Here is a 27,264-nt window from a genome sequence, read left to right on the forward strand (position 1 = left end):
CCTTCTCCTGTCCCGTCTCAAGTGTTTATTTTACCGGCGGAAAACGGATCGGAGCCGCCGGGGAGCAGAATGCGGGGATGGCAGCTGGAGAAGAGCGGCAGCCGCGACGATCTCACCTATTCAACGCTATGATTGCACAGCTTTGTGCCTTGCGTGCAGTCCGAGGCTGCGGGAATTTCCATCTATTCAAGGCGATCTAATCTCTTGGCCTGATCTTTACTCCAATCTTCACCGGGGGGAAACACGGTTCCGAGCCGAGTCTGCTCGGGGTGGCTGCAGTAGCTTATTGTCGATGCTATCAAAACAGTTTACAATGGAGTCAATAGTATACATATAAATTAGCCTATCATAATAGTTAGTCTGCTCAGGCACTCTCAAAATGGCTTCACCAGTGGCATCCCCTGGGACCGACCACTCCGCACTCCATTAGCATCCGCCATATAGTCGATATAGCTACTGCGGTTATTTCAAAGCCAATAACAGTGTCATCGGATTAGAATTTGCTACATTCTGATTACAGCTTCGCCACACCAAACCCGTTCTCTCTAGCTCGTCCCAGCATAGATCTGGATATGCTCGCCACAGAGTCCACCCCCATGAGCGCCATAGTGCGAGAAAGTTCTCTTTCCAAGATATGAAAAACATTCTCCAATCCGCTCTGACCGTCATAAGCTAGCCCCCATAGTGCCGACCGACCTATAAGGCACAAATCCGCCCCTAGTGCTAGTGCTTTAAAGACATCGCTGCCCTTGCTGATCCCACCATCAAACAGAATGGGTATTGCGCCCTTCACTGCATCTGCAATCTCGGGGAGCACCTCCAAGGTGGATGGAACCCCGTCCAGCTGTCTTCCACCATGGTTCGAAACAATTATGGCGTCGACTCCGGTGTCCACTGCTCGGATGGCATCTTCAGCGGTCATTATACCTTTAAGGACGATTTTCATTTTGGTTTGAGATCGCAACCAAGGAATGGCTTCATCCCAGGATAAACCTGCGTCGACGAGGGCTGAGGTATGCTCCTGAGCCACCCTTTTCGCATCGGCAGCTGTTCTCGCCTCCAGAAGCAGCCGGGCTTTGTTCACGCCACCTGCCGACCTCGACTTGACATTTTCCATACTAAGACCAGGTGGAAGTTTAAACGGATTTCGTCTCATTGGTAATCGGTTGCCTAGGACAGCTGTATCCACAGTAAGGACAAGGGCTTCATAGCCCGCGGCTTCGGCGCGTTGAATCAACCCTGCCGTCATGTTTCGATCTCCCAGGAAGTAGAGTTGGAACCAGGGACTAGGATAATTATCGTCGCGCGGAGGCAGGGCTTCTATGGCATCTTCCATGGCAGTCGTTGCATTGGTAGAGAGGATGAAGTTGGTGCCGAGAGCATGGCATGCCCTAGCGACGTCTATCTCCCCGCCGTCGCTCACCAGTTTCTGATATGCAGTGGGAGCAACAGCTATTGGGATATCGTAGCGTTTTTCAAATAGTGTTGTTGCTGTGCTTACGTTGGAGACATTTCTCAGAACTTGAGGTCGCAATAAAACCCTGCGTCGGCGTTAGAGATGGGGCAGAGCTAAGTTGTACTTCAGCCATGAATACGAACTCTTTGTAGATCTCCTCGTTGCGGTTTATTGTGGTTTCGCCATCAGCTCCGGCATTATAGTAGTCCCATACTGGCTTGTCGAGTCGCCGTCTCGCAGTCTCCTTGAAATCGGCGACGGTTATGGGAATGGGGGTTGGTCCTTCAGAGCTGGGCATTTTCTTATTAGGGTGACAATGTAATCTAATATGTTGGCAGAAGACGACATTTTCAGTAGTTTATATACTTTCCTGGTCCGAAGCCATCGGACGTTACCCGTAACTGGTCTTGCTGAGCTTGTCCTCCCCATTACCAACTTATATAAGGAAAGCCCTGTCAATATGTACATACTGAGGCTACTTTCCGAGTATATAGACTGGGCGACTACGATACCGCGTAGTAGATCTTCATATTAAAACGTCTGTACAATATAACTTACCTTCTGTCCACTGCGGTGTTGGGATATCTAGATGTTAGGCTGTCGGACTGGCCCCGTGCTATACCGGAGATTTCCCGTCGAGAATCATTTGAGGAGGAATAAGCCAAGTTGGAATTGTAGGTGAGGTTCCACCCATTCTGACACATTTCAACCGAAGGGATTGTCGATTCCTGTATTCTGAGGTACACCGGTTGGGAAGACATTAAGAATTCATCTTCCTCCGGGTATGGAGCTTCCGATGGGGATTTAGTTTGCTGTTACTTGTATATTCCAGTAACCACCTTATTGCGAGCAGGGGGGCGTCAAAGCCTTTATCCATTTGTTATTCAGAATAATCGAAGGAGTCGCATATGCATGGCCCTGCTATTCTGCCAGCTGGATGCATTGTCAGCTTCAGCGTTCATATCCGTTTAAAGGAATCACGACGATTATCGCCGGAAGTGGCTTGACATGCTGAATTCCATGGGTCGATTTACGAGTTTTCCTGCAGGGGATGGCGGTTTAGGGTTCTAGACTTGCTGGTCCACGGCGGAGGGCTTGTTTGGTCCATGGTTGCTGTCTTGGCCATCTGAGATCGTCGAACGTCTTCCCAGCCGACTAGCATTGAAATGACTATTAGCATGGTCAAGGTAAGTCGGAGAAGTCAACTGGGGGCAATTATATCTGGCTCTGGTGCTGGTTAATTGTCACTATGTGATATGGAATCCTCGTAAATGCCCACAAACGCAGTAGAGACACCAACCAAGACACGCTAATTTGGCTTTCTGGTTCCATGGAGTTGTGCTATAAGCTCCAGCGAGCCAAATATATACAAACTCTACTGACAGCCTTCCATGTCAGCGGTGAAAAGTCTGCTGGGCAGCGGGGATAACTGCCACTGCTCGCCTCTTGATGATACGAAACGTCCGTTCTTCACCTCAACAACTAACAATGCCCCCTGATGCCCTCAAATAGCGTGACCGACATCCTCAGCCGACAGGAGGAATATGCCTTCACAGCTTTCTCCGCCATCACGCTCTACAACTCCATAGAGCTGATCATCCTCTGCCTGGCCACATTCAAGCGCTACCAGGGCGTCTACTTCTGGAGCCTGCTCATCACATCATGCAGCCTGATCGTGAACACCCTGGGCTTCATCCTGCTCTTTTTTGTTAATGTCACCGCATACGTGTCTGTCACAATCGTGCTGATCGGGTGGTACTGCATGATAACGGGCCACTCGATCGTGCTCTGGTCTCGCCTGCACCTCGTCCTCCACCAGCCTCGTGTCCTGCGCGCAATCCTGTACCTGATTATAACCAACGCAATCATAATGCAAATACCAACCACCGTCCTCCTCTACGGCGCCGTCTCGCCCGCCGTCCAAGAGACATTCACAAAGGGCTACAACATCATCGAGCGCATCCAGCTCGTCGTCTTCTGCCTGCAGGAATCGCTCCTCTCGGGCTTGTATATCTGGGAAACGGCCAAGATGCTGTATTTGCGCCCGCAGCGCGCGCACCGTCTGATCCTGCTGCAGCTGCTGGCGATCAATATTATAATCCTGGGGCTGGATATTGTGGTTGTGGTTTTCCAGTACACGGGGCTGTTTTCGCTGCAGGTTGTCTTCAAGCCGGTCGCGTATAGTATCAAGTTGAGGCTGGAGTATGCGATCCTGGGGCGGTTGGTGGTGTTTGCGACGGGCGCACAGGGATCCATGTCCAGTGGCAGATCGTTGACTATGGACGGTCGGTCATGGCCGGGGATGGTGGATGTCGGTGATGAATCCTGGAGAGGGGGGAACGGAAGTTCGACGAGCACTTCCTGTCGGTGTCGGAGTTCATAGAATAGAATAATATTTATACACCTTTTATACACCAGTTATGATACAACATCCCGTCCGGAGCGCGGTTTTTCGCCCCAATCATGGCATTCAGAAGCTGGCGGGCGGAGCAGCCTGCATTAGTCTGTCTTGACAGGTCAGAATCCGACGATTCTTCCAGAGATTTCCAGCCTGATCAGGTCTCCTTGCTGCATTATGCGGGAGACTGGGGTGATCGCGATCGCGATCCAAGCGCAACATCTCGATCCAAGCAATCAGATTCAGCACAACACGAGTCAGTCAGTGCACGAGCCAGAAGAGAGACGAAGCTCGAATGATTCCAGATTCCCGTTGCACAGCCAAGAAGAAGCCGACACCGACAACTGCCCCTAGCGTCCTCTAGTCTGAATCCTGCGCCCGACAAGTGTCCCCCCCCGCGTTCGCAGACCAAGTTCTTTGTTCTCGATCTCCCTTTTTAATTGAAAATTCCATCCATTCCCTGCCTTGGGAGAGTTGTGTTCTGAGACCTGGTCTGCGCCTAGAAATTGAATGAATATGGCTGCGACAACACCTTTTGAGATCGCCATCGACGAGGACGTGGACTCGTTGACCGACGTGTCGAGCAGCGGAACTTCACTGGCCGACAGCGTGCTGCAATACGAATACAAGAACGGTCGCCGCTATCACGCATACCAGGCTGGAAGCTATGCGTTCCCCAATGACGAGCCCGAGCAGGACCGGTTGGATATGGTGAACCACATATACTACCGCGCGCTTAACAACAGGCTCTTCCTGGCCCCCTTCGACCCGGCAGGGAAAAGGATTCTTGATATCGGCACTGGCACGGGCATCTGGGCAATCCAGTTTGGGGACTGGTATCCCGAGGCTGCTGAGATTGTAGGCAATGATCTGAGTCCGATCCAGCCCGCTTGGGTTCCGCCTAATGTAAAGTTCCTGGTGGATGATGTTGAGAAGCCCTGGGTTCCCGGGGAGGAGTATGATTTTATTCATTGTCGGTATATGGCCGGGAGTATTAAAGACTGGCCCATGTTAATACGGCAGTGTTTTGACAACCTGAAGCCCGGCGGGTGGCTTGAACTGCAGGAGACGACGAACAGGCCATACAGCGAAGACGGGAGCCTCAAGGACGACAGCTGCATTAGCAAGATGATGGATGGCCTGATTCAAGCCTGCAATAAGATTGGGCGCACCATGAACCCCGCGCCGGAGATGGAGCGCTGGGTGCGCGAGGCTGGCTTCGACAAGGGGCAGATCCTGACCGAGAAACTAAAGCTGCCAGTGGGCATTTGGCCCAAGGATGCAAGGCTGAAGGAGTGTGGCGCCCTACTGCGCGTGAACTTCATCGAGGGCGTATCAGGGTTTACGTCTGTGCTGTTTAGCGATGTGCTGGGGTGGACGCGCGACGAGATCGAGACGCTGAATGCGGGCGTGCGCGCGGAGTCGCTGCGCAATGACATCCATCCCATCTTCGATTTTCATATAATCAGCGCCCAGAAACCACTTTAGGGATGGTGATTGGTGGTGCGAAACATTGGTGTTGGGCCTGTTGGGGCTGGTGGCCTATGGGAACTGGGATAGAGCTGGTTCGATGGATGTGATACTGTGATGAGGTTGCAACGCGCAGGCGCTTGCAAGGCTGGCCTCTTTCTGTGTTTAGTGTCCAATAATGATCCTTGGATATCTGAGAGGAACACATGGTCATGATTGTTAGATTACTTTTTTTTTTTGTATCACTACACTGGCGCGGCTGAATTTTGTTGTAGCTGCACTATAAGAAACCACCACACTCAGTCTTCTGACGGCATCGCTTTCTATGCCCATCTCTTTCTATCTTCAAATTCTGCTCCCGACCATTGTAGAAAATCGCATCAAACATGGCTGACTTCGGTTTTCCGGACGAAATCAATGAGCCTGAGACTAGGTTCAAGGAGGAGTTGGTCTCACTCAGCAAGCCTGACCCTCAGTTCGCTGCAGTAGGTCAAGAACACATTTTCCAAAGAGTATACTGACGGTCAAGCTGTTTGGTGATCTGCCTCTTCCCTCCGGGGGCTTCTTCACCAGTGCCCCCCTCGATGACCTTCGCGCCCAGTACGCTGCTATCGAGAAGCAAGAGTACGAAGCAACCCCAACGCTTGGAACCGCGGAGTATGTAGGCAAGATCCGCATGCGAGACGGATACGAAAGCGAGATCCGTATATTTAGACCTAGGGTCCTCTCTGATGATGGAAGCCCTGTCATTGTCCTGATATATGGCGGCGGTTATCTGGTTGGCACCAACATGCAGCTCGTTCCGTCCGCACGAGCTCTGTCTGCCATGTACAATGCGACGGCAATCACGGTCTCCTACAGACTTGCTCCCGAACACCCCTTCCCCACTGCCCCTGAAGACATCTGGGACTCGCTCAAGTGGATAGCCCAGCACGCAACCCTGCTCGGCGCCGACCCATCCAAGGGCTTCATTCTCGGGGGTGTCTCAGCTGGTGGACAATTGACCGCCCTTACAGCACAACGCGCTGTCAAGGAGAAGCTCTCGCCCCCGTTGACCGGTGTTTGGCTGGCTGTCCCCGTCACAACATTGACGGAAGCAGGAATCCCGTCCCAATACCGCAGCGACTGGGTATCCCGAACCCAAAACGAAGACGCACCCATCCTCGACGTCGCTGACATCAACGTCGCAAAAGATGCATACCAGCCTGACGCCACCTCTGACAATTTCTCACCCTTCATGTATGCCGATCTTGCGCCCCAGCTCCCGCCCGCCTATATCCAGGTTGCGGGCTTGGATCCCCTTCGCGACGACGGATTGATCTATGAGCGTTATCTCCGGGACAACGGGGTTAAGACTCGTCTAGATATATATCTTGGCGTTCCGCACTGCCATCATGCCTTTTTCCCTGCGCTGGAGTCGTCGAAGAGGTTTCGCCGTGATATGCTTGTTGGTGTGGGTTGGCTGTTGGGCAGGGAAGTCAGTGAGCAGGAGGTTACCAACGTTGCTGGCGAGGCGCTAGGCCTGATCGAGGTCGATATCAACGCCCGGGCAGCTTTGTAATGTACTCGATACATCAACTAGTTATTAATGATAAACATCTGACATTCTAAACTGCGTAAACTCCAGAATCCGCGTCGGGGTTAGTCGAATTCCGCTCTAGTCACGTGACCTACAGGTCCTCGAACACGGCCCGGAGTTCGCCAATCCCGCCCGGCGTTCTCTCACATCGACACGGTCATTCTTTCTCAACCCAACCCCGTTCATATCTCCAGGCGTCGTATTATTATCCCCGAAATGGTCGACTCCGCCTGGATGACTGCCCCATACGGCCGCGCTTGCGCCAGTTGTGCCCAGGCGAAATGCAAATGCTTGGTTGCGGATGGCGAAGAAAGCTGTGCGCGGTGAGTTGGTCTACGGTGTATACTCGGATTTCGACTAATTGAATAGATGTCGCCGGCTGAACCGGGAGTGTATACCCGCGCGGCGAACACGAAAGATGAATCCCATGCGCAGATCAGTCGCTGCAAAGACGGCGCAGTTGGAGCGCAGACTGGATGAACTCACCACTTTGCTTTCGAGCCAAGCTGCGCAGCCAAATACCGCGATTAATCCCACTGCTGCTGGCCCGGACCCTCCGCTGTCGGATTCGGGGTTCAGCAGTGCGTCTCAGGCGCCTGGGTGCTCTCCACCTGGTGTCCAGGGACATGCGGGTGATGTTCCACAGCTTGCGGCTGCTCATCCTGTCCCTGGTGACAATTACTATGAGGCCGATGATCAACAGATTCTCGATGAGTTTTGTGCAAACAGACTTCCTTACCTACCTTTTGTATATATCCCTCCTCATACCCCGGTGGATAAGATCAAGCGGGAGTCTCCGTTCTTGTGGCGCAGCATGGTTACGCTGCATTGCAAGGACACTCTGCGGCGGATGGCCCTCCATACGGAGCTTAAGGCTGCAGCTGCCAATGCTCTGCTTGTAGAATGTCATCGGAGTTTTGACCTCCTGCAGTGTCTTATCGTATACCTTGCTTGGTATGTCCTCCGGTACTCGTGGTTAACCAATTGCTAACTGGCCAGGATCGGGTTTGAATGCCAGCCGCGCAAGATCTCCCTCGGCCCATACATGCAAATGGTCACTGGATTAGTCTTGGATATAGGCCTTAATAGACCCCCGCCACAAGCCCCTGATATACCAGGTGCACAGTTTATCAGGACCGGTTCGGGATCCTGTCGGCCGTGGGTGTCTTTAACTCGCAGCATGGATGAGCGCAGGGCTGTTCTTGGCTGTTTCGTTGTTTGCTCCGCGTGAGTTCCCTCTCGTTGGTTGGTGATGCCTATCTGACCCTGGCAGATTGTCGCATACTTTGGGCCGCACGGACTCTTTACGGTGGACACCACATATGAAAGAGTGCCTGGATGTCGTGCAAGAAGCAAAAGAAGCACCCGGCGACGCTGTGCTGGCGCAGATGGTCCGCGCTCAGCTAGTTGTCGACAAGATAGTAAAAGAGCTCGGCAATGATTTCGAGGCAGTGGGTGATACGGAACGGAAAGCACCGCTCTCTGTATATGTCAACGGGTTGCAGGCCCAGATCAACGATGTGCGAAATTCCACGCCCCCGGAATTGTTCCAGAATAGTAGGTAATCCCCCTTCATGTCATGATGCTCTTATTGACACAAGTAGACATCCTGCCTTTACATTGGTATCACGCTGAAACGACCATCTACGAAACGGCAATGGTGAAATCCGCCGCAGCAGACGAAATCGATTTTACTCGGCTTGACCATCTTTATGCCTGTCTCAACGCAGTCCAGAAGCGATTCGATGTGCTTCTCAGCTTCCCAGCATCCGAATTCGCATACATACCCTCAACGATTCTCTTTCCCACTGCCCATTCCCTAATCTCACTCCTCCGTCTATCCACCTTTGAATATCCCGGTTGGGATCCAGTGATGGTCCGCCGGACTGCCGACCTCCTGTCCCTCACCCAACAAGTAGCGGACAAATTCCTCAGGGCCGCGGAGGCAGTAGGCATCCAGAACCCACCGAATAGCGAAATCGCAGACTGCTTCACCACGGCATCTCGAATACTACTAGGCTTGAGAGCAGGGTGGGCATCTCGGCTCCCCGAACTACCGAATATAGAGACCACGGCCCCGCCGGTGGAGAAAGTCCCACCGCTACCGGATATTAACCAGGAGCTTATAGACACTTGGCTCTCCTCTCAAGACCTGTCCCTTCTCTCGGACCCCTCGTTTGGAGGCGCGTGGTGGTATTAGGTTCCAGTATTAATAGCCCGACTTATTCTCTTCCGGCGTACCTCATGACACCTGCCACGTAAGGCCTAGCAACTGATCCAACTCGTATTCATTAAGCCGACATCCGTGAATAGCAGGCTCGAGCAGCAGACGCAAGTGAGTCACAAATCAGAGGCGGGTTGGGGGCTGAAAAGAGTCAGAGCGAAATTGGACCAACTCCGTCCCGACCCCGATTCCGTTTCCGTCTCGGAGTTTAGAGCACTGCACGGAGAAGAAGCCTAGCGACGACTCACAGGGATGGTGGTTAAAAAGTTTTAAACCCTGCGTCTGCTGATTTAAAATGCCTGATTTTTTTCGTTTTTCGGGATTCTCAATTCATCAGCTTTATTGTCTTCTATGGACGAAAAACGTGCGATAGAGGGGGCGGCCCTAAAACCCGATCAACACCGAGAATCTTTTTCACACCCAAACACCACGGGTGAAAACCAGGATAGCTCCTCCACCACTCAGGAGGCGTCGTCTATAAAGGGCGAAGCTGTACAGGATGCACGTTTGTCGTCACAGGCTGGGCGCGACGATGCGCCGAGCCCTACTGTAGACGCCGGCGCGGAAATACACCAGGAATGGATTGAAGGATTTCAGCTCTTCGTCGTGATGGCTGGTATTACATTGGTTATATTTCTCATGTTACTGGATACTTCCATTGTTGCGACGGTATGGTTTCCCGGCAGTTATGGTGCGAGCTATTAAAGACTGACTTAGGCAGGCTGTTCCCAAAATCACAAACCAGTTCCATTCGCTGCAAGATGTGGCGTGGTATGGCAGTGCTTATACTCTAGCTAGGTAAGGTCATTATTATCCATCAATTGGGTTTCCATTGTTGACATCGTTAGCTGTGCTTTGCAACCACTGACGGGTAAATTCTACACCCATTTCAAGTCCAAGGTACGTCTCCAGCTACTGCCTGCTATACACAATATTAACAGGTGTAGATCGTCTTCATGAGCTTCATCGCCGTGTTCGAGCTTGGGTCGCTCATTTGTGGTGTTTCGACCTCTTCGAAGATGTTGATTGTAGGGCGCGCCGTCTCAGGGATGGGAACTTCAGGCATGATCAACGGGGCATTGACGATTATTGCCGGTGCTGTCCCAATGCACAAAAGACCAGGTACGTCGTGTGAATTTACTCTCATCCACAGAAGCTAATAATCGCAGCGCTTATTGGAATGTTGATGGGCTTCACGCAGCTGGGTCTGGTCATAGGCCCACTAGTCGGCGGTGCCCTCACCACATACACAACCTGGCGATGGTGTACGTCCTTCACCTCAAATACCATTCATGTTACTTATTCGTTTCAGGCTTCTACATCAACCTCCCCATCGGTGGGCTAGTCGCTATTCTCCTCGTCTTCACCCGCGTGCCCGAACAACGCAAAAAGAGTCCTGCCCTGGAAGTCCTACCCACGTTCTACAAAACATTCGACCTGGTCGGCTTCGTCCTCTTCGCCCCAGCGGCCATCATGTTCCTGCTAGCCCTCGAATGGGGCGGCAACGAGTACGCATGGAACGACTCGCGGATCATCGGTTTATTCTGCGGCGCCGGCGCCACAGCGATTGTCTTCCTGGGATGGGAGTACTATAAAGGCCGTGACGCGATGATTCCGTTCCACCTTATTACCCAGCGCATTGCATATGCTAGCTACGCCAATGTTGCTGTTATCTTTGGCTTGACCATGATTATTGCATATTATCTGCCGATTTACTTTCAGGCAGTCAAGGACGATTCGGCGCTTATTAGCGGTGTGAATCTCCTCCCGCAGATTCTATCGCAGCTTGTTGCGTCGGTTATTTCTGGTGTTCTCAGTATGTTGATCCCGTCGTTTGCTATATATATCTGTTCTACTTGCTGACCTTGAACCAGTTGGAAAATTGGGCTACTATATCCCCTGGTCCGTCGGCGGGTCAGTCATTGCCGCTGTTGGCTCCGGTCTCCTCTCCACTCTTACACCTACAACTTCCACAGCCGCCTGGGCAGGCTATCAGGTCCTGGCTGGTCTCGGCCGAGGCTGCGCAACACAAGCCGTATGTCCCATCAGCTCGTTCCTAGCATTCAGTTTACTAACAGTGTTACAGCCCATGCTCGCCGTCCAAAACGGAATCGCACCAGATGACCTCTCCACCGGAATGGCCATTCTAACATTCTGCCAGACCTTTGGCGGATCTGTATTCCTAGCCGTCGCGAATGTGATTTTCAGCGAGGGATTGAAAAGCCAGATCCCGCGGTATGCACCCAATGTACATCCCGATGTGGTGATTGCGGCTGGTGCGACAGGGTTTAGGCAGACTGTCTCCGGCGAGGATCTGGAGGGTGTGCTGAAAGGCTACTCCAGGGCTGTGGGGTGGACATTTTACCTTGTTGCGGCGCTCTGTGTTGTCTCTTTTGCCTCGGGGTGGGGGATGGGATGGGTGGATTTGAGGAAGAAGGGCAACGATAGTGGGAAGGGGGGTCAGAGTGGGAAGGTCAGTGATGAAGAGAAAGGAGAGGCTTCCGTTTGAGGAACACGGGGAAACATAATGTATAATATGGCATCTACACTCATATAGACCTGCAAAAGTATAGACTGATTCTACTGAACACTACTATTTATATGAAATTTTATTATTGTTTTGTTCCAGGGTCTGCCGTAAAAATACACAATCCAATTCTCCGAAGCACTTCCAGTCATATACTAGCTTGCGCCTGTCTTCTCCTTTATTAGTGGTGCCACTGGCTGGCAACCTGCACCGACGTCGTTTGACATCCTCGACTGACCTCCAACATAAATCATATTGCGCCAATGGAGGGGGAAAAGTCACCGGAAGAAGTGAGACGGATATGGCCCTTTCCAGAATACAGATAAACCGGATTCTGCGAGTAATAATAAGTATAAGATGGCCACCTAGCAAGCTGTATATTCCACATCAAGGCGAGACTCTACATCTGCCCTGGACACCCCGCGTTCCCACTGACCGATAGCCTGTGGATCTGGCACTGGAAGCATGTCCGATGATATACATCTAGTCAAGCGAAGGACCATCCCACGCTAGGACTGTGACCAAGACTCAGTTTACTGGTACGGCAGTCATGATGGACTCTCTTCTGTAGATGGATGTGCTCCGAATTCATTTATCGATGAGCATTAATTTGAATAGGAGGTACCTATAGGTGTTCCCTCCTCTTATTCTTCAGCAACTCCAGAATTCCATTGCTGACCGTCAAATCCGTCAAACTAACCCCAATACTCTTATACGCGACAAACCCTTCTGAGATAAACTTGGCTGTCTGTTCAATCTTCGTTGAGCTCTTGTCTTTTTGTAGAGAAATGATCTCACCCAGCTCAACCACATCCTGCGCCGCAATTCCACTATTAACCAGCTCACCACAGTTCTGCAACGCAAAGTCCCGGTCATCAGTCAGTACGACCCCTCGACTGTCCCCAGAGACAGGGTTATACCCATCCCCGGCAGAAATTGCATGATGTAACAGTCCATGATCTAGTTCCCACATCTCCGGCAGCCACGACCCAATAGCCGAGATAAACGGCTGGCGCGTCCGGCCCTGGGTCAGGTAACTAGCAGGGAATAATGGTTTGCGGGAGGGCGTAGTACAGAATACCGCATCCGCGGTTTTGAGCAGAGTCTGCAGCTCCGTCTGGTAGTTGGACGCAGTGGTATTGAGGAAATGGAAGGAAGCACTCGTAGTCCACCGGCCTTGCTTCTCCTTGTTGATTGTCGCGATCAGTTTCGTTACCTGCTCCTCTACGGGATTTGCGTATGTGATGCTCTTCACCTCGGGCCCGCGTAGGGTCAGGATCAGTCGCGTGTGCCAGAGGGCTTGCATGCCACCGCCGAATATGACGACGTTCTCGACGTGCTTGCGCCATGAGAACGGGACCATGACGTTCATGGAGGTCCGGTAGCCGGTGACCTCTTCAGAGCTGAGGACTGCGGTTGGGATGCCGATGCCGTCGGTTAAGATGATGGTCCCGTGTAGGGCCTCTTTTGTCCCGTCGGGATTTGGCGCGGGCTCGACGGTGATTTTGGTCCCGACGCTGGAATCGGAGGTGAAGGGGCGGAAGAGAGTGTTTTGGCCGTTTGCTCGGTTGGATACACTGGGCATGGGCTGGTACTGGCGTTCGCCGCCGACAGAGACATCTTCGAATGTCTTCTCCACGATGTCGCGGAAGCCGATCGCCTCTTCCTGAGAGAGGTTGATCAGCACGTCATAGATGGCGGGGTTGTCGAAGAATTTGATATCGGCCATTTTGGATTGAGACACCCGAGACAAGCGTGGAGGGACTTCGTACATGTAACGAGGGACGAATATTTATACAGGTTGAAGCTTCAGAGCTGACCGGGAGGGCTCCCGATTTGATTGATAAATGCGGAGAAGCCAAGTCAAGCGTGATAATAGCATTAACTTTAGAATGTTTCGACAACTGCAATACTGATAGTCGGTTATGTTCACAGCCGAGACCCCACGTCGGATGGATTGCCGGAGGGGCAGACTGAATGCCCCAAGTAGATACATATGGCAGAAATGTCTATGAAGGGCTGGAAATAGTTATTCAGTATTTGCACTATTGTATTTACTGTTGCATTCTATATATTATGCATCCCCAATATGCCACTGGTCGCCAACCCTAAATCCCTCCGGAAAAGGGTCAGAGGCATCCAGCAGCATCTGCTTATACCCCGTAATCCAAGCACTCCCTTTGACCGTCGGGTGCACAGCTTCGTGGTCTCCAACATTCGTTGTTCCCCGGATGTGGCAGTCAAAGGTGCTCCCAATGATACTACGGTGCTCGAATACTTCGCCCACACCTAGTTGTCCTCTTGCATGTAGAATTGCCATCCTCGCACAGCTGCCAGTTCCACACGGACACCGATCGAATCTTCCAGGCGAGACAACGACGGTGTTGACTGCGAACTTCTTCCCATCCGGTCCCTTCTGCATCGGCTCCGTGAACTCGAGAATGCTGACACCCTTGATCTCAGGGTTCTCTGGATGAACAGGCGTATAGGCGTCCTGAACGGCCTTCTTGATCCGCTCTCCAACCTCAATCAGCTTCGGGCCATTCTTGTTCTCGATCGATAATCCCACCGACGCCGCATCAACAACCGCATAGATCATCCCTCCCCATGCGACGTCCACATTCACGGCCCCAATCCCGGGGACATACACCTTTAAGTCCAGGGCAAACACAAATGCAGGCACATTATCAAACGCCACATTCTTGCACTTCCCATCCTCACACTCGGCGGTAACCCGAACCAGCCCCGCCGCCGTATCAAGCGCCAACTCCGTCACGGGCTCTTTCATTTTCACCATCCCCGTCTCAAGCAGCACAGTCGCAGTGGCAATAGTATTCCCCCCAGACATAGGCGGGTACTCCTCACTCTCCATAATCAAGAACCCGGCATCAGCAGCTGGGTCACACGGCGAGAGGACAAGATTCGTGCACATGGCCGGACGCCCGCGAGGTTCATTGAGAAGCAGCTGTCGGATATCGTCGTCGTTGTCTCGGAAGTGGACCAGTTTCTCGTACATGGTTGAGCACTTGCTGGGGGCGTCGAGCACGCCGCCGACGATGACATCGCAGACTTCGCCGGCGCAGTGGCAGCCAACGACGTTTATTGAGCGTTTCACGGGCATTATCTGTTGTTTATTTCTCACAAGCGGCTTTTGGGTGTAGTGAGAGTTGTGTGTAATTGGGGGTTTTATAGTTGACCCCGACTTTGTGGAGATTCTATTGAGATATCGGGAGGCTTCCCGGTGGTGGCCAGAACCCCGCAGAGGGGGGATATGGTGCGTTCACAGATTCATGGAAGTGCTAAATACATTCTCGGCTATCGAATGATGAATCTGTAATAGTCGTATTGTATGCTTGAATGGAAGTATACAGCGCTTCCCTTATACAATCGGGAATATATATACAGCTCGAGCGGGCACGTTGGGTACCCACGAAAGAAAGATTACGGAATAAGGATAAGAGTTTGGACGCATCTGATACCCAAGGACCACGAAATGGCATTTCAAATTACATTTTTACTAGATTCTATCATTCTAACAGATGACAGATACAACCTCCATGGAGTCTCTGGCATGTGAAGTCACATGATATAAAATTACATAAGCAGTGATATCATGTGACTCGCAATGCAGCCGACTGTCCTGGATTGCTGCTCGAGCGTCTACAACTATCCAGCGAAGAACCTGGATTTGTATTTCGGCGCTCTCGATGGCCGGCGTAGACCCAGTGCGATCACTGACATGCGCCGTGTGCTCGCGGAGCTTCGGCCGCTATGAACATCTGCAGCGCCACTCGCGGACTCGTACGTGACGCGCTCTCAGTGAGAATGTGTACTGACCGACGTCAGATACGAAGGAGAAGCCATATGTCTGTCGATGTGGGCGCTCATTTACTCGGAAGGACCTGTTGACTCGCCACGAGCGGCTGAATCACTCCCCTTCTGGCCGCCGCCGTTCAACTCCAGCGACTGCAGGCACCAATGAGCCTGTCACGCCGTCCAGTGGCTCGCAGCATGACAATGTGCAGTCGAGCGCCACTGATTCTTTCCCGAGTGACTATCTACCAGTCGCAGATCATCAGTCGCTGGGTGGCTTGATGCTGACTGGTCAAGATGATCCAATCTTGGACTACACGATGCTGTTAAACGCACCGGAGATGAACTTGGATGGTAGCAGTTTTATAATGGACCCTATGCTTAACCAGCAGAACCTTTCGTTGGATGGATTGGATCCACCGCAGTTCGCTGCTCCCAGTCCTATTGTCTCGCCTCCAATACCAGATGACAGCTACGGAGACGGTAGGTGAACGTCCATCAGACGTGCTGGCCTGAGCTTACTCGCTCTTAGATGACTTTCGCGAACTGAAGCCGGTGCGTTGTCCATGGATGATGCCAGAAGCGCAGCGAATACAGCTTCAAGAGGCCGTTGACCAGTTTGCTCATGTTCTCCCGCAACTCGTGCTCCCATCACGCCTTGCAATTGCTCGGTATGTCAGCGGGTATGTGGATGGCTTCAGCCACCATCACCCGTTTATCCATATCCCGACCTTGCGTCTTGTATCGTACCTGGAGTCGCCCGAATTGATTCTAGCAATCCTGGCGATCGGTGCTCAGTATCGATATGAGACCAAGACGGCCCATGGTCTGTACCACGCTTCTCGGGCTATTGTGTTGGAGCGGATACGGCGAGGCGACTTCTTTCGCCCACATCAAGACAGTGTAGGAGATCAAACTAATGCGAAAGACGACCTGTCACCCCACGGGTGGATGGACCGGATTAGAACGCTGGTTCTTCTCTTCGTGTATTCTTCATGGAAAAATGAACCAGAATTCATTAACCAGGCGTTCGAGTACCAGGGCATCATAGCGCGTTGCCTTCGAGAGGTCCGCCTCACTGAGGAGTCGGATTTGGAACCGGACAACTGGACAGAATGGGCTCGGGATGAAACAGACCGACGGACGAAGCTGTTTGCCTGGTGTCTGATCAGCCTACACAGCATTGCATTTGACACGCCCCCTGCTTTACTATTCCGGGAGATCAACTTGTTCCTTCCATCGACCTGCAAAGAATGGGTTGCCCGGAACCAGAAAGAGTGGAAGAATGCCAGAGCCCATGCCCCGGACCGTGCAACGTTCAAGGATGTACATGCTTCGCACCTAGGCACGGCCAGTAGTCCCCATGCACCAGGACTTTCGCCCATGGGAAACTACATCCTTGTCCATGCGCTGATCCAACGAATATACCTAGCGCAACAACTATCCCATGATCCCTACGCCCAAAGCCTCACCCCAAGCGATATCGCAGACTTTGAACTCGCGTTGACCCGATGGCGACATACTTGGCGAACATCGCCTGAGTCCGGCTTAGACTTGCATAACCCCTACGGATCGATGTCCTTCACATCGACGGCCCTCCTAGGCGCCGCCCATATACGTCTACACTGCAATCTGGGCCAGTGGCGGGATCTTCAGAGTTGCAATCCCGATACAATAGCCGCGACTCTTTTGAAAGCCCCGGCGCCACGGCGAGGGCCTGAGACCATCTACGCCATTCTTCACTCGGTACATGCCCTTAATATTCCTGTTCAAATCGGACTATCGTATTACACGCACTGCAAGTCCTACTCCTGGAGCATCCAGCATGCACTGTGCAACATCGAATGCGCCGCCTTCCTGAGCAAATGGCTGCTGACTCTTTCGTCCTCATGCTCCTCATTACCTTTGACAGGTTTGATTTCCTTTTTCCCTATAGAAAACATGCGGTTCGCTAATCCACGTCCCAGACCTTGAAAGCCGGGTCGTGCAATGGATCGGCCGTGTCGTCCGCGAAGCCCTGCTATCCCATGACGATACCATTGATATTGTATCTAATATCGGCGACACCGAGATAACGAGCCCGGAGTCATCGACGCAGAAGCTGAGTTATGCCGTCGTCAAGGCGTGGGCGCAGATGTTCAAGCTGTGCAACAGTCCATGGCCGATTGTGCAACTCATCGGACAGAGTCTCGATCGGTATGCCGAGTTGATTCGTCCATCACTACTGGCTGGGTGATTGTCTAGACCAGTAGTGGATGGAAATGTCCACGTCCACGTCCGATTCTTTCTCCAACTTCTCCAATCTCCAGTCTCCAATTCTTTGGCAGCTTGAGAGGCACATGAATAACGTGATCTGATTGGACATTGGCTCAGTGTATATGGGTCTCTCCAATTACTCCCTGTAGCGGAGCCAGACCATGGAAGAGAACAGAACACCGCGCAGATAATGTAAAAATTAACCTTACAGCGCATGTGAAATTAACTTCTACCACCACCATGGCAGCGTCATTATTCAGTCCCCTACCGTTGAAGCGCGGCCCCGCCCTTAAACACCGCCTACTCCTCGCCCCCCTAACAAACTGGCAAAGCCACCCAGACGGTACAGCATCAGAGCATGAAGAACGCTGGCTCTCGCGCTGCGCGGCCGGTGGATTTTCCATGGTCATGACATGCGCCGCACACGTGCAGGGCTCCGGAAAACCCTTCCCCGGCCAAATGGGGATCTTCAGCGATAAACACATCCCTGGGCTGAGGAAACTCGCTGATAGTATTCGCGCGCGCGGGGCTGTATCGTCCGTGCAGCTTCATCATGGTGGTGTTCGCGCGAGTCCTGAGCTTGGCGGTATTTCCGAGGGTCCGTCCGAGGACGTACGGACTGGGGCGCGCGGTCTCACAGTTGCAGAGGTGGAACGGCTCCGGGATGATTTTATCACTGCGGCGCTCCGCGCGCAGGAAGCGGGATTCGACGGCGTCGAGGTCTATGGGGCGTTTGGGTGGGTTCTGATGCAGTTCCTATCGCCGGCATTCAATCGCCGGACGGATAGGTATGGGGGAGGAATTGAGAACCGGCCCGGTTGCTGTTCGAAGTCATTGATGGGATACGCAAGGCGTGTCGATCGGATTTCCAGATTGGTTTGCGGATCTCGATGGAGAGGCATGGGGTTTCCGTTGAGGATGCGCGGTGGGTTGCTGCCCGGGTCTTAAAGGAGGAGGTTGTTGATTATTTGGACTTGGCTGTCTGGGATTATCGGAAGACTGTTACCGAGGGCGAGTTCAAAGGCCGGACACTACTGAGTGTGTTTACAGACCTACCGAGGGGGTCGGTGCGTCTCGGTGCGTCGGGGCATGTTATGAGTGTGAAACAGGCCGCTGAGATGCTTGATGCCGGCTGTGATTTTGTTATGCTGGGCAAGGCGGCCGTTTTGGACCCGAGCTTTCCGGAGAATACAAGTAGGGATAGAAAGTATTCTACGCCTGTTTTGCCGGTGACAGCAGACTGGTTAAGACGGTCTGGGCTGAGTGAGCCGTTCATCAACTACATGAGGACGTGGTCTGGTTTTGTCGATAGCGAGACTCCGTAAAGCTTGTACAAAGGGAGAGAAAGGTATATATGTTCTATAAAGGTCTATATAGTACACGCAACCCTTCACTGCATAATCTCACTAGCAAGTCTACTCCGCGACCGAATATGGCTGCCAAACAGCACCAGCAACCACGGCACCAGCGTCAGGGCGGCGCCAATCCCCCCAAGCAGACTCGCAGCAGGTCCAAATCCCAAATTATTAAACAACTGCTTCGACACCAACGGGAAGATCCCACCCATCATATTCCGGCAGAAACTCTGCGCCGCGAGCGCGGAGCTGGCGTATCGATGATACGTGTCGGCAAGGTAGTTAAAGACAGCCAAGTAGATAGCAAAGATGCCCATCGTCGAAATGGCCACGGCGATCGCGGGCACAATCCAGTGAACATGATACTGGGAGGTCCAGCCAAACATAAACAGGCCGATAGGGAGGAGAATGCTCTCCACACAGCTGAAGTAGAGCCGGTGCTCGGGGAGCGAGTTCCAGCCCTTGCGGCGTGACGCCAGCCGGTCCTGGATAATGGACAAGACCATGGCAAGTAGGCTCCCTGTGCAGGCCGCTGTGAAAATTGCGTTGGCCTCGGAGAGACTGAATCTGTACGTGGATTGGAATACCAGCGGGATCACGGAGAGGTTGATATAGAGAACGGACCAGCTGAAGGCAGCCCAGAGGGAGAAGAAGAACACCACCGGCTCGGTAAGGAGGAGGAGGAACGGGCGTGAGACTGATGTCTTCAGCATCGTGGATAGGCTGGCGCGCTCTTCGTCCTCTGCTACCTTCCAGCGAATGCGCTGGAACGGCTTTTCTGGGGAAGGTTGTAGCCCTGAACACCCGGAAGCCTCGAGGTGTTCGTAGTACTTGTTCAACGCCTTGGCTCTCTGGCGAAGGACAACTGTACCGCGGGTCTCGCGGAAGAAGAGAATCACAGAGATGGTGATCATTCCAGCTATGATGATTTGGATATAGAAGATCCACCTCCATGTTGTATGTTCCCCAATAAACCCGCAGACGAGCGGACCAAGACCTGTCCCAAACAACGCACTAACAGAGAAGAGTGTCATCGGTGCATTGCGATCCTGGGGCGTATAGATGTCTGCAATAATACCGCCGACCATGGTGGAAAAGGTTGAGCCTCCGATGCCGGCAAAGAACCTAGCGACTAGCATTCTATCAGGGGAGTATTAGAAGCAGGTAAAGATGTAATAGGGGGCGGACATACCCAGAATATAGTCTGGTGACAGCGCAGCACAGCTGGCATATTATAAGCAGAATCGCCGTAGCCACAAACACAGGCTTCCTCCCTGTGATCTCAGAGAACGGGGCCAGAAACATGGGTCCGATTGCGAATCCACAGCAGAAGGTAGTAATACCGACCAACGTTGCAACCTCACTGGTATGCCATTCACTGGACATCTGGGAGGCACCGGGGCTGTAGCAGCTGGCTGCGAAAGAGGCGAAGAGGGTAGCAATGCAGGATACCCAGGTTATGAAGCTTTTATGGAAGGGCGACCAGTCGTATGGTGAGCCCAGCTTGGACAGGTCCGGCGCCGGGATTTCATGGCCAGGAGTGTTGGACATAGCAGGCCTCGGGAGGCTTGAATCGAATGTCAGGTTGAGGAAAGTAATGTCGTCCAGAGAGCCGGGCCTCTCTGCATCGGTATAGGGCTGGGCCATTGCGACGGTAGCTTAAACCAGTGTTGATCCTGAATAGTTCGGGGATATCAGGTAGTATAAGTACAGAATATCGGCTCGTAACTAAGGCTTAGGCGGCAATAGATGCCACGAACCACATAGTCATCTTGACGTGGAATAGGAGAGGACTCGGTAATCCGCGAAATGAGGCCGGTTCGAGCCTTGACAATATTGGAGGATTGATAATTTCTCCAACGATCTCCCTCTCCAACTCGCTCTCCAATGAGGTCAGTGTGGCTAAGCGGCACAGGTTATCTGTGTTGTAATGGTCACAGAGAGCATTGCACCTACTATCTAAGGGTCTAGGCGTGCGAAGAGAGCAACGGTATTCACCTTGGATGCGTCTTCTGTCTTCGGACAGCGTTCTATACGGTCGCAGTAATTGATTGAATGTGGTACGTTGTTTGGTTCCATAAAGAAACATTTCTACATCAATAGAAAACAAATTCTATCAAAACTAATCAAGGCAGTAAGGATAAAGGACAGCCTGCAGTTGCAAATAATGAAAGTAATTTCAATCCGTGTTTATAAGTCGTTTTTAATTACCATTATTGAATAAATTCATTATCATCGCTTGAGTTCTACATCTTGATTCCAAATCAATAAGGGGAATCGATTTCTAGGAGTAGTCAACATTCCCTACTCAATACCACTATATATCTATATAATAGACTATTTAAGCTTCACTCAGCTCCGGCCCGTGCGGGCGCACCTGCTTCTTCTCGCGATAGTCCACCCCGAGCCAGAGAAGATCAGGGCGACTGTAGTGGCCGTGCACATCCAACATAGTCTTCACCTTCAGGATCTCGTCCAGGTCCAGATCCGCAATCAGCAACCCCTCCTCCTCTTCGCCGAGATCCTGCGTCAATTTACGGCCATCCGGCGCGATGATAGCAGCACAGCCGCCACCGGGGATGTGGTACAGCTTGCCATCGCCGAGCTTCATACGCTCGATTCCCTCCTGGCTGAAGAACGACGAGGACAGGATAACGAAGCAGTTTCCTTTGATTGCGTGGGTGGTCGACAGGTTATGCGCGCCTGCATGGTGATCAGTTTAGGTGGCGCGTGGAGTCAGGAAGCTAGAGCTATACACACCTTCTCGACACTGGGACCACAGCGCCGTTCCCTCTGGGAAGGAGTTGTAGTAGTTCATGGGCGGCCAAGCCGCGACATGAATCTCCTCACCCTGGGAGTAAGTATGGTAGCGGAGGAGTGGTTGGGAGTGCTCCCAGCAGGACAAGGCGCCGACTTTGCCAATGCCCGGCTCGTCAACGACATTCAGCAGCGAAGCGCCGCTGCCATCTCCATAGATCGTACGTTCAGCGTGCGTGGGCTTGATCTTGCGGCGGTGCATCTTAATCTCGCCGTCCTTGCCGATGAAGGACTGCGACAGGTACAGGGAGTGGTTGTGGTTCTCGGAGTATCCGAGGCTGACCGCGATCTTGTTTGTGGCTGCGCACTTGCGGATCTTGTCCATTTCTGCAGAGTCGCGGCGGAGAGAGTGCTTCATGTACTCGCCTACCATATCGAAGTCGATGGGCCGTTGCCTGGTTGATACGATCAGATTATACCCGTTGGACTCGGTAGGGGGCGAACATACCATATCCAGCCTGGGTAATTCGGAATCCAGACCTCGGGGAATGCAACAAGGTCGCAGCCCTTACTTGCGGCCTCCTCGATGAGCTTGCAGGTCTTGTCGACGGCGCCCTGCAGGTCGAAGTAGACGCCCTCGGCCTGGACGGCGGCGACGCGGACGGTGGACTTGGAGCCTTGTTCAACCAGGGACATGTTGGATCCTACTTGACCGACTGGGATAATATGAAAGCGAACACATCGTCGGGATGCCGCCCTTATATGTGCTTGATGATTCCAGAGGAGCAATCTAATCATTGTATAGACCAACTGCTGTGTAATCACTATCTATCCATTCTCCACATCTCCAACTGTCTCCAATCTCCAACTGGTTATCTGCTGCGGCCATACGGTACAGCCTACGGTTTGATTAGTAGCTTTTCCACCATTGTCTTGCAAGATTTCAGGTGCTTAGTAAATCAGCAGTCTGTGATATTTTGGAGACGGCCGGCTCCACCTTTGTTGTGCGCTTACTATATATCTGCAAAGAGCCACACCCACAGAGACATAAAGCCACCGAATCCATAGTGACAACCTCAGCCATATCCAACCCTCCCTGCCGCTAACCCCATTACACACCTGAATAGATAATCATCCGATAATTCAACAGCACACTTACATTTCCACGTGCGCTCGGATATAGCATGCCCGATCACTTGGTCTGGGCGGGTTAGGCCCCCAGGGCAGTGGCGGCACTTGTGCCTATAGCTCCGCGGCAGGATCTCTGGCTTCTGACAGAGGTATCGGCCTGTGCGTAAGTACCTGAAGTCCCTGCGGATAGTTTGTTGATCTTCCAAATTTAACTAAGATAATTTCAGAAGCAGTCGGATGACGTACGCGTCCTATTGCGGATTTTGCCACTGCACCAGAACGGGGCAGCTATCACCAGCCAATACTCCAGCTGTCACATTCATTTACGGCCCCAGATGTCAGCATGTGGTGAGAATAGGGGCCGCGTTGGGGCAGGAGAGCTCTGGACTCTGGAGTCTTCAGGGTGACAATCCCCCGCAGATCGGTCTAATTCAGGGTCTTGATTCTGCCTTGCAGAAGGCAATAAGGTTAATCCCCCGGTCGCTTTACTAACGAGGTTGGGTATGTTTCTGCGCCGGAGGCAGATGTTGGCCCCATAGCTGTTCAGCTTGCCTAAGCTGAATTGCATAGCCACCGTACATAGCCAATCTTGGCATGAATATCACTAGCCCAACTCCCTGCAGAATGCGGAGGACGATCGTTTTTGGTGGAGATGGGGCTAAGCACTAGCGAGGCCAGTGTTATGGCCCGAGTATACATTACTGAATATGGTGCTTTGTTGCGCTGCATTCAGCTTCAGACCCAGGGCTGCAGAACAGCTGCGGATTCACTTATCAGATCAGTCAAGCTTGACATCTATATAAGGGCAGCAACATCCCTTCATTAGGACATCATCAGTCCTTTACCCTCTACTCCTCGTGGGAAAAAAAAAGCCAACCGCAACGTCCTGATTTGAATACCTCTATTATTTAACCTCCACAATGCGCTCCGTCCTTATCACTCTTACAGCAGCCATTGCTGTTCCCATGGTGGCTGCACTCCCACACCCCGACGACGCCAGCATCGCAAGGGACATCCTATCCCGCAAAGGGTCCTCATCCAAATTGGTCGTCCGTGACGATATACCGAAGGAAGATCAGGTCGGGTACTTGGTCTCCAGCCACGGATGCTTCGCAGCAGGCAGTGGATTCCCCCAATGCAGGGACCTGATCACCATGGCATGGGGAAAGGAAGGAGACTATGGAGACTGCAACGATCCGTCCGTGAACTCAGCCTTCGAGGACTACTGTGACATCAAGGGGTCCGACGAGGTGAAGATCGACACTCCGATGGGGGAGGGCCTCTTCCAGCCAGACTCGAACTGTGGCAAGGATGGGAAGCAGGGTCTTATCATCACGGCGATGGATGATACTTCGGTGAGCGGGTACGAGTGTGTCAAGGAGGACCACAGTTTCTCGGAGTGGTGTGGATTCACTTGGTCCAATAATGTTCAGTTCAAGTGCACGTATAAGGGACAGTTCGATTGAGCTGCTATCGGAATATTTGGTTATGTTTCGTTGAAAATTATTGAATTCATTATTCTTGCTTAACTGAGTCTGTGCACTGCATAAACCGTGCATAGTGGATATCGGACCGATCGGACCGACCTTGTTGAGGGCAGCTCTCGGACAAGAAGGCTGAACGAAGTACACTACTATATAAAACTGAATATTATGCTGGCCTATCTTTGTTTCGTATGCTTTTTTTTTTTTTTTTTTTTTTTTTTCATTTCATAGTGGCCACGAAGTGTGGGCTCAGTCAGGCTGTTGTATAAGCACCAGGGTATATCCAGCTAACCATGCACCAAGACTCTTGTCAGGCTGTCACCAATGGGAATAGCCAGAATAAATCCTGAATGGGTAGAATGAATAGAGACTACTACCTGCGAACTCGCGACTGTGGTATCGGCCAAGCTATCATCGTCGACAGCTGGCTGTCCCGCCGTCGGGCCGATCGCACATTGTCCCACATCTCTCCATCGAGGATGACGGATCCGATTTTAAGATTTCCCCGTAAAGGATCCGATACGGACCGAGTCAGTGTCACTTCATAGATCCATTTCCCCGGGAATAGCTCGTCGATCATACGGGGTAGCGTCCCGCCGCCGCGACTGCTCCATCTCGGTCCGACAACCGACATCTCTCCATACAAAAGAGCAGCGGGGAAAGCTCAAAGAGGGCAAGCCACGAAGCAGGAACTCAACCATGGATACCCCAGATAGCAGCTCTGCCCATTCGGTGTGTGCGGATACGCGGTATAAGAGACCGCGGTCCAGTATAGCCTGCAGGCTTTGTCGCTCGCGCAAAGTCCGCTGCGACGCCGCCGTGTCTGGGTCGCCGTGTACGAACTGCAGCCTCGATCAGGTTCCCTGTGAGATTGTTCCTGGCAGACGGCGTCTTCGGTGAGAAATATCCGCTTTTGTACCTGCGATTGGACTGACCAATGTGAAGAAAGGCGCCCGTGGTCCAGTCGCACTTCCAGTCACCACTGCCGGCATACATCCAGCCTGTCCCCTCCCATATCGGCGATGACGAGCTCACATACCTGCGCGCAAAGGGCGCACTGCGTTTGCACAGCCCAGCCGTCCGCGACAAGCTATGGCGAAGCTATTTCGAGCTGGTGCATCCCTCTCTGCCTGTCCTAGACCGCGCAGCAACGGTCGCATCATTAAAGGCCACAGCGGGGTCGGCCAAGATCAGTCTACTGCTCTTTCACTGCGTCATGCTGAGTTCCCGACTGTTCCTTGATGCCCACGAGGGCCGACATACCAAGCCAGCTTCTCTTCGTGCCATGTTCGACCGCGTCCGGGTGCTATTCGATATGGGGTACGAAACTGATAGGACCGTATTGATTCAGTGTCTGCTTTTGATGTCGCTATACCCGCAGCCAATCGACAGTCCGAAGAGCTCGCTCAATCTTATAGCACAGGCCGTTTCCCACGCATATGTGCTAGGATTGCATCGAAACCCGGCGCGATTCTCAGAAGATGCGTATGAACGAAGTCGGCGCAAGCAGCTATGGTGGAGTCTGTATATTCGCGAGCGGATGGTTCTGCTTGACCACGGTTCTCCCTGGATTATCAACGACCGAGACCTCGATGTGCCGATGTTGACACTAGATGACTTCGCCCTTGACCCCTTGGGTAGTGATATGAACACGAAAGACATATTTACACCAGAGCACAATGCCAGTTACCACCGGAAGCTGGCGCTTATGCTCATCGAACGGTCGAAACTAGCGGTCATTATTGGGAATCTCGCTCCAATATCAACAAACATCACAGACAAGCGCGACCAGCCCTGGCCCTCTATCCATCCAGGAGTCTCGGACTCCGCGGAGGTACTCAAAGCTGGTCAACTGCTAGACAAATGGGTGGCCAGCCTGCCCATGGAAATCGCCTGCCTACAACCGAACAGCTATGCTGAAGGCCAGAGGGACACGAACAGCCTGCTCTCGGTGCATATCACCTCCCTAATGCTTCTCTACCACATCGCCTCAAACCACTGGGCCGTGCTCCGCTGGTTCCAAGTCTCCTCCCCTACCCTAGATGTATCCGAATACTCCATCAAGTCCCTCTGGACGACTACCTGGCCCATAATACACTTAATCGACAATCCGCCCGCGCAGCAGCCATTCGCGCATATCCAGCTGCTTGCCCCATCCCTCGTTCGGCCGTTGCTTCTGTGCGCCATGCTGAATCGGAGTACCCCGTTCTGGCTACGATTATCATCTGATACGGGGTATATACCCTCGCTGTTTGAAAGAATCGGCGATACGGACCCATACTTCAAACAGGCAGTTGACTACGCGCGCAATAGCTCAGGACAAACTCTGACTCCGGCTCAGACCCAGACCCCATTAACACCAGCGTCGCGTAGTTCGGGCGGAGATGAAAAGCTTGAGCTCGATACTAGCACTCTGAGCCCGGATACAGGTGTCGATATGTTTGGGGATATGCTTAACTTTTACCCGTCTGATATTGATATCGCGGGGCTGGAGGTGCCGTTTACGGATGAGGTGCCCTTGGCTGATGAGATGTTCCTTGCACTGGAGGCGGGAATAGTAGCATGAATACTATGTGGAACGTGGCATATGATTTATAGTTGCTTGAATATATAATTATGCAGCTGAAAATTCCGTCCACCAGAAAAGAGATGCGGGTACGCTATCGTTAAATACCGGCTGTATTTCAATTATGCCCATTAGGAGAGCATCCATGTAGATGGCAAGAGACACGATGTCTTCCCACTTACAGGTGCTTCTGGATGTAGAAAATCTACGCCCAATAAAGGATCGGGCGTCTACTCGTTACCAAATGT

The 27,264-nt window shown here is 52.4% G+C and overlaps 14 protein-coding genes across 14 annotated transcripts; 9 read left to right on the forward strand and 5 right to left on the reverse strand.

The window, feature by feature from the left end:
- Positions 1-182: 182 nt before the first annotated feature.
- Positions 183-2,217, reverse strand: ASPVEDRAFT_31537 (alpha-hydroxy acid oxidase; the record flags this gene model as incomplete). Its single annotated transcript, XM_040810495.1, has 4 exons — positions 183-295; positions 532-1,452; positions 1,502-1,779; positions 2,015-2,217. The coding sequence occupies 4 exons, from the start codon at positions 2,215-2,217 to the stop codon at positions 183-185; spliced, it is 1,515 nt and encodes a 504-aa protein (XP_040670887.1).
- A 405-nt stretch (positions 2,218-2,622) lies between these two features.
- ASPVEDRAFT_893365 (uncharacterized protein) lies at positions 2,623-4,259 on the forward strand (the record flags this gene model as incomplete). The annotated part of the gene is made up of 3 exons (XM_040818580.1): positions 2,623-2,643; positions 2,994-3,712; positions 3,790-4,259. 3 exons carry the CDS (start codon positions 2,623-2,625, stop codon positions 3,842-3,844), a joined length of 795 nt encoding a protein of 264 aa, XP_040670888.1. The 3' UTR covers positions 3,845-4,259.
- Positions 4,260-4,370: 111 nt separating this feature from the next.
- Positions 4,371-5,342, forward strand: ASPVEDRAFT_86493 (class I SAM-dependent methyltransferase; the record flags this gene model as incomplete). The annotated part of the gene is made up of 1 exon (XM_040817854.1): positions 4,371-5,342. One exon carries the CDS (start codon positions 4,371-4,373, stop codon positions 5,340-5,342), a length of 972 nt encoding a protein of 323 aa, XP_040670889.1.
- A 329-nt stretch (positions 5,343-5,671) lies between these two features.
- ASPVEDRAFT_833585 (alpha/beta hydrolase) lies at positions 5,672-7,103 on the forward strand. Its single transcript, XM_040817363.1, has one exon. The coding sequence runs from the start codon at positions 6,001-6,003 to the stop codon at positions 6,883-6,885; it is 885 nt and encodes a 294-aa protein (XP_040670890.1). The 5' UTR covers positions 5,672-6,000; the 3' UTR covers positions 6,886-7,103.
- Positions 7,104-7,119: 16 nt separating this feature from the next.
- On the forward strand, positions 7,120-9,103 carry ASPVEDRAFT_86495 (transcription factor domain-containing protein; the record flags this gene model as incomplete). The annotated part of the gene is made up of 5 exons (XM_040817855.1): positions 7,120-7,226; positions 7,273-7,857; positions 7,903-8,130; positions 8,177-8,460; positions 8,508-9,103. The coding sequence occupies 5 exons, from the start codon at positions 7,120-7,122 to the stop codon at positions 9,101-9,103; spliced, it is 1,800 nt and encodes a 599-aa protein (XP_040670891.1).
- A 375-nt stretch (positions 9,104-9,478) lies between these two features.
- On the forward strand, positions 9,479-11,636 carry ASPVEDRAFT_86496 (MDR family MFS transporter; the record flags this gene model as incomplete). The annotated part of the gene is made up of 8 exons (XM_040817856.1): positions 9,479-9,796; positions 9,849-9,925; positions 9,976-10,027; positions 10,075-10,249; positions 10,297-10,392; positions 10,440-10,943; positions 11,002-11,162; positions 11,214-11,636. 8 exons carry the CDS (start codon positions 9,479-9,481, stop codon positions 11,634-11,636), a joined length of 1,806 nt encoding a protein of 601 aa, XP_040670892.1.
- Positions 11,637-12,216: 580 nt separating this feature from the next.
- On the reverse strand, positions 12,217-13,523 carry ASPVEDRAFT_44657 (uncharacterized protein). The gene has a single exon (XM_040813100.1). It carries the CDS (start codon positions 13,381-13,383, stop codon positions 12,280-12,282), a length of 1,104 nt encoding a protein of 367 aa, XP_040670893.1. The 5' UTR covers positions 13,384-13,523; the 3' UTR covers positions 12,217-12,279.
- Positions 13,524-13,696: 173 nt separating this feature from the next.
- ASPVEDRAFT_44659 (proline racemase family protein) lies at positions 13,697-14,883 on the reverse strand. The gene has a single exon (XM_040813101.1). The coding sequence runs from the start codon at positions 14,773-14,775 to the stop codon at positions 13,729-13,731; it is 1,047 nt and encodes a 348-aa protein (XP_040670894.1). The 5' UTR covers positions 14,776-14,883; the 3' UTR covers positions 13,697-13,728.
- Positions 14,884-15,361: 478 nt separating this feature from the next.
- Positions 15,362-17,703, forward strand: ASPVEDRAFT_86499 (uncharacterized protein; the record flags this gene model as incomplete). The annotated part of the gene is made up of 4 exons (XM_040817857.1): positions 15,362-15,455; positions 15,501-15,950; positions 16,000-17,379; positions 17,435-17,703. The coding sequence occupies 4 exons, from the start codon at positions 15,362-15,364 to the stop codon at positions 17,701-17,703; spliced, it is 2,193 nt and encodes a 730-aa protein (XP_040670895.1).
- A 260-nt stretch (positions 17,704-17,963) lies between these two features.
- On the forward strand, positions 17,964-19,048 carry ASPVEDRAFT_86500 (uncharacterized protein; the record flags this gene model as incomplete). Its single annotated transcript, XM_040817858.1, has 2 exons — positions 17,964-18,464; positions 18,575-19,048. 2 exons carry the CDS (start codon positions 17,964-17,966, stop codon positions 19,046-19,048), a joined length of 975 nt encoding a protein of 324 aa, XP_040670896.1.
- ASPVEDRAFT_893399 (MFS transporter) lies at positions 18,875-20,838 on the reverse strand. The gene is made up of 2 exons (XM_040818581.1): positions 20,271-20,838; positions 18,875-20,218 (listed from the first exon to the last, which is right to left on the reverse strand). The coding sequence occupies exons 1-2, from the start codon at positions 20,723-20,725 to the stop codon at positions 19,114-19,116; spliced, it is 1,560 nt and encodes a 519-aa protein (XP_040670897.1). The 5' UTR covers positions 20,726-20,838; the 3' UTR covers positions 18,875-19,113.
- Positions 20,839-21,419: 581 nt separating this feature from the next.
- ASPVEDRAFT_55131 (carbon-nitrogen hydrolase family protein) lies at positions 21,420-22,531 on the reverse strand (the record flags this gene model as incomplete). The annotated part of the gene is made up of 3 exons (XM_040815027.1): positions 21,420-21,781; positions 21,839-22,290; positions 22,344-22,531. The coding sequence occupies 3 exons, from the start codon at positions 22,529-22,531 to the stop codon at positions 21,420-21,422; spliced, it is 1,002 nt and encodes a 333-aa protein (XP_040670898.1).
- A 1,292-nt stretch (positions 22,532-23,823) lies between these two features.
- On the forward strand, positions 23,824-24,433 carry ASPVEDRAFT_44661 (uncharacterized protein; the record flags this gene model as incomplete). The annotated part of the gene is made up of 1 exon (XM_040813102.1): positions 23,824-24,433. Exon 1 carries the CDS (start codon positions 23,887-23,889, stop codon positions 24,430-24,432), a length of 546 nt encoding a protein of 181 aa, XP_040670899.1. The 5' UTR covers positions 23,824-23,886.
- Positions 24,434-24,964: 531 nt separating this feature from the next.
- ASPVEDRAFT_44662 (Zn(II)2Cys6 transcription factor) lies at positions 24,965-27,035 on the forward strand. Its single transcript, XM_040813103.1, has 2 exons — positions 24,965-25,346; positions 25,396-27,035. Exons 1-2 carry the CDS (start codon positions 25,150-25,152, stop codon positions 27,014-27,016), a joined length of 1,818 nt encoding a protein of 605 aa, XP_040670900.1. The 5' UTR covers positions 24,965-25,149; the 3' UTR covers positions 27,017-27,035.
- Positions 27,036-27,264: the final 229 nt, after the last annotated feature.

The sequence above is a fragment of the Aspergillus versicolor genome, assembly GCF_001890125.1.
Source record: "Aspergillus versicolor CBS 583.65 unplaced genomic scaffold ASPVEscaffold_8, whole genome shotgun sequence".
Lineage (NCBI taxonomy): Eukaryota > Fungi > Ascomycota > Eurotiomycetes > Eurotiales > Aspergillaceae > Aspergillus > Aspergillus versicolor.

Excerpts from the sequence above, each read along its gene's own strand:
- ASPVEDRAFT_833585 (XM_040817363.1), top strand. The coding sequence starts at position 6,001 with ATGCGAGACGGATACGAAAGCGAGATCCGTATATTTAGACCTAGGGTC.
- ASPVEDRAFT_44657 (XM_040813100.1), bottom strand. The coding sequence starts at position 13,383 with ATGGCCGATATCAAATTCTTCGACAACCCCGCCATCTATGACGTGCTG.
- ASPVEDRAFT_44659 (XM_040813101.1), bottom strand. The coding sequence starts at position 14,775 with ATGCCCGTGAAACGCTCAATAAACGTCGTTGGCTGCCACTGCGCCGGC.
- ASPVEDRAFT_893399 (XM_040818581.1), bottom strand. The coding sequence starts at position 20,725 with ATGGCCCAGCCCTATACCGATGCAGAGAGGCCCGGCTCTCTGGACGAC. Across the intron at positions 20,219-20,270 it reads GTCACCAGACTATATTCTGG|AATGCTAGTCGCTAGGTTCT; the intron begins GTATGTCCGCCC and ends CTCCCCTGATAG.
- ASPVEDRAFT_44662 (XM_040813103.1), top strand. The coding sequence starts at position 25,150 with ATGGATACCCCAGATAGCAGCTCTGCCCATTCGGTGTGTGCGGATACG. Across the intron at positions 25,347-25,395 it reads CCTGGCAGACGGCGTCTTCG|AAAGGCGCCCGTGGTCCAGT; the intron begins GTGAGAAATATC and ends ACCAATGTGAAG.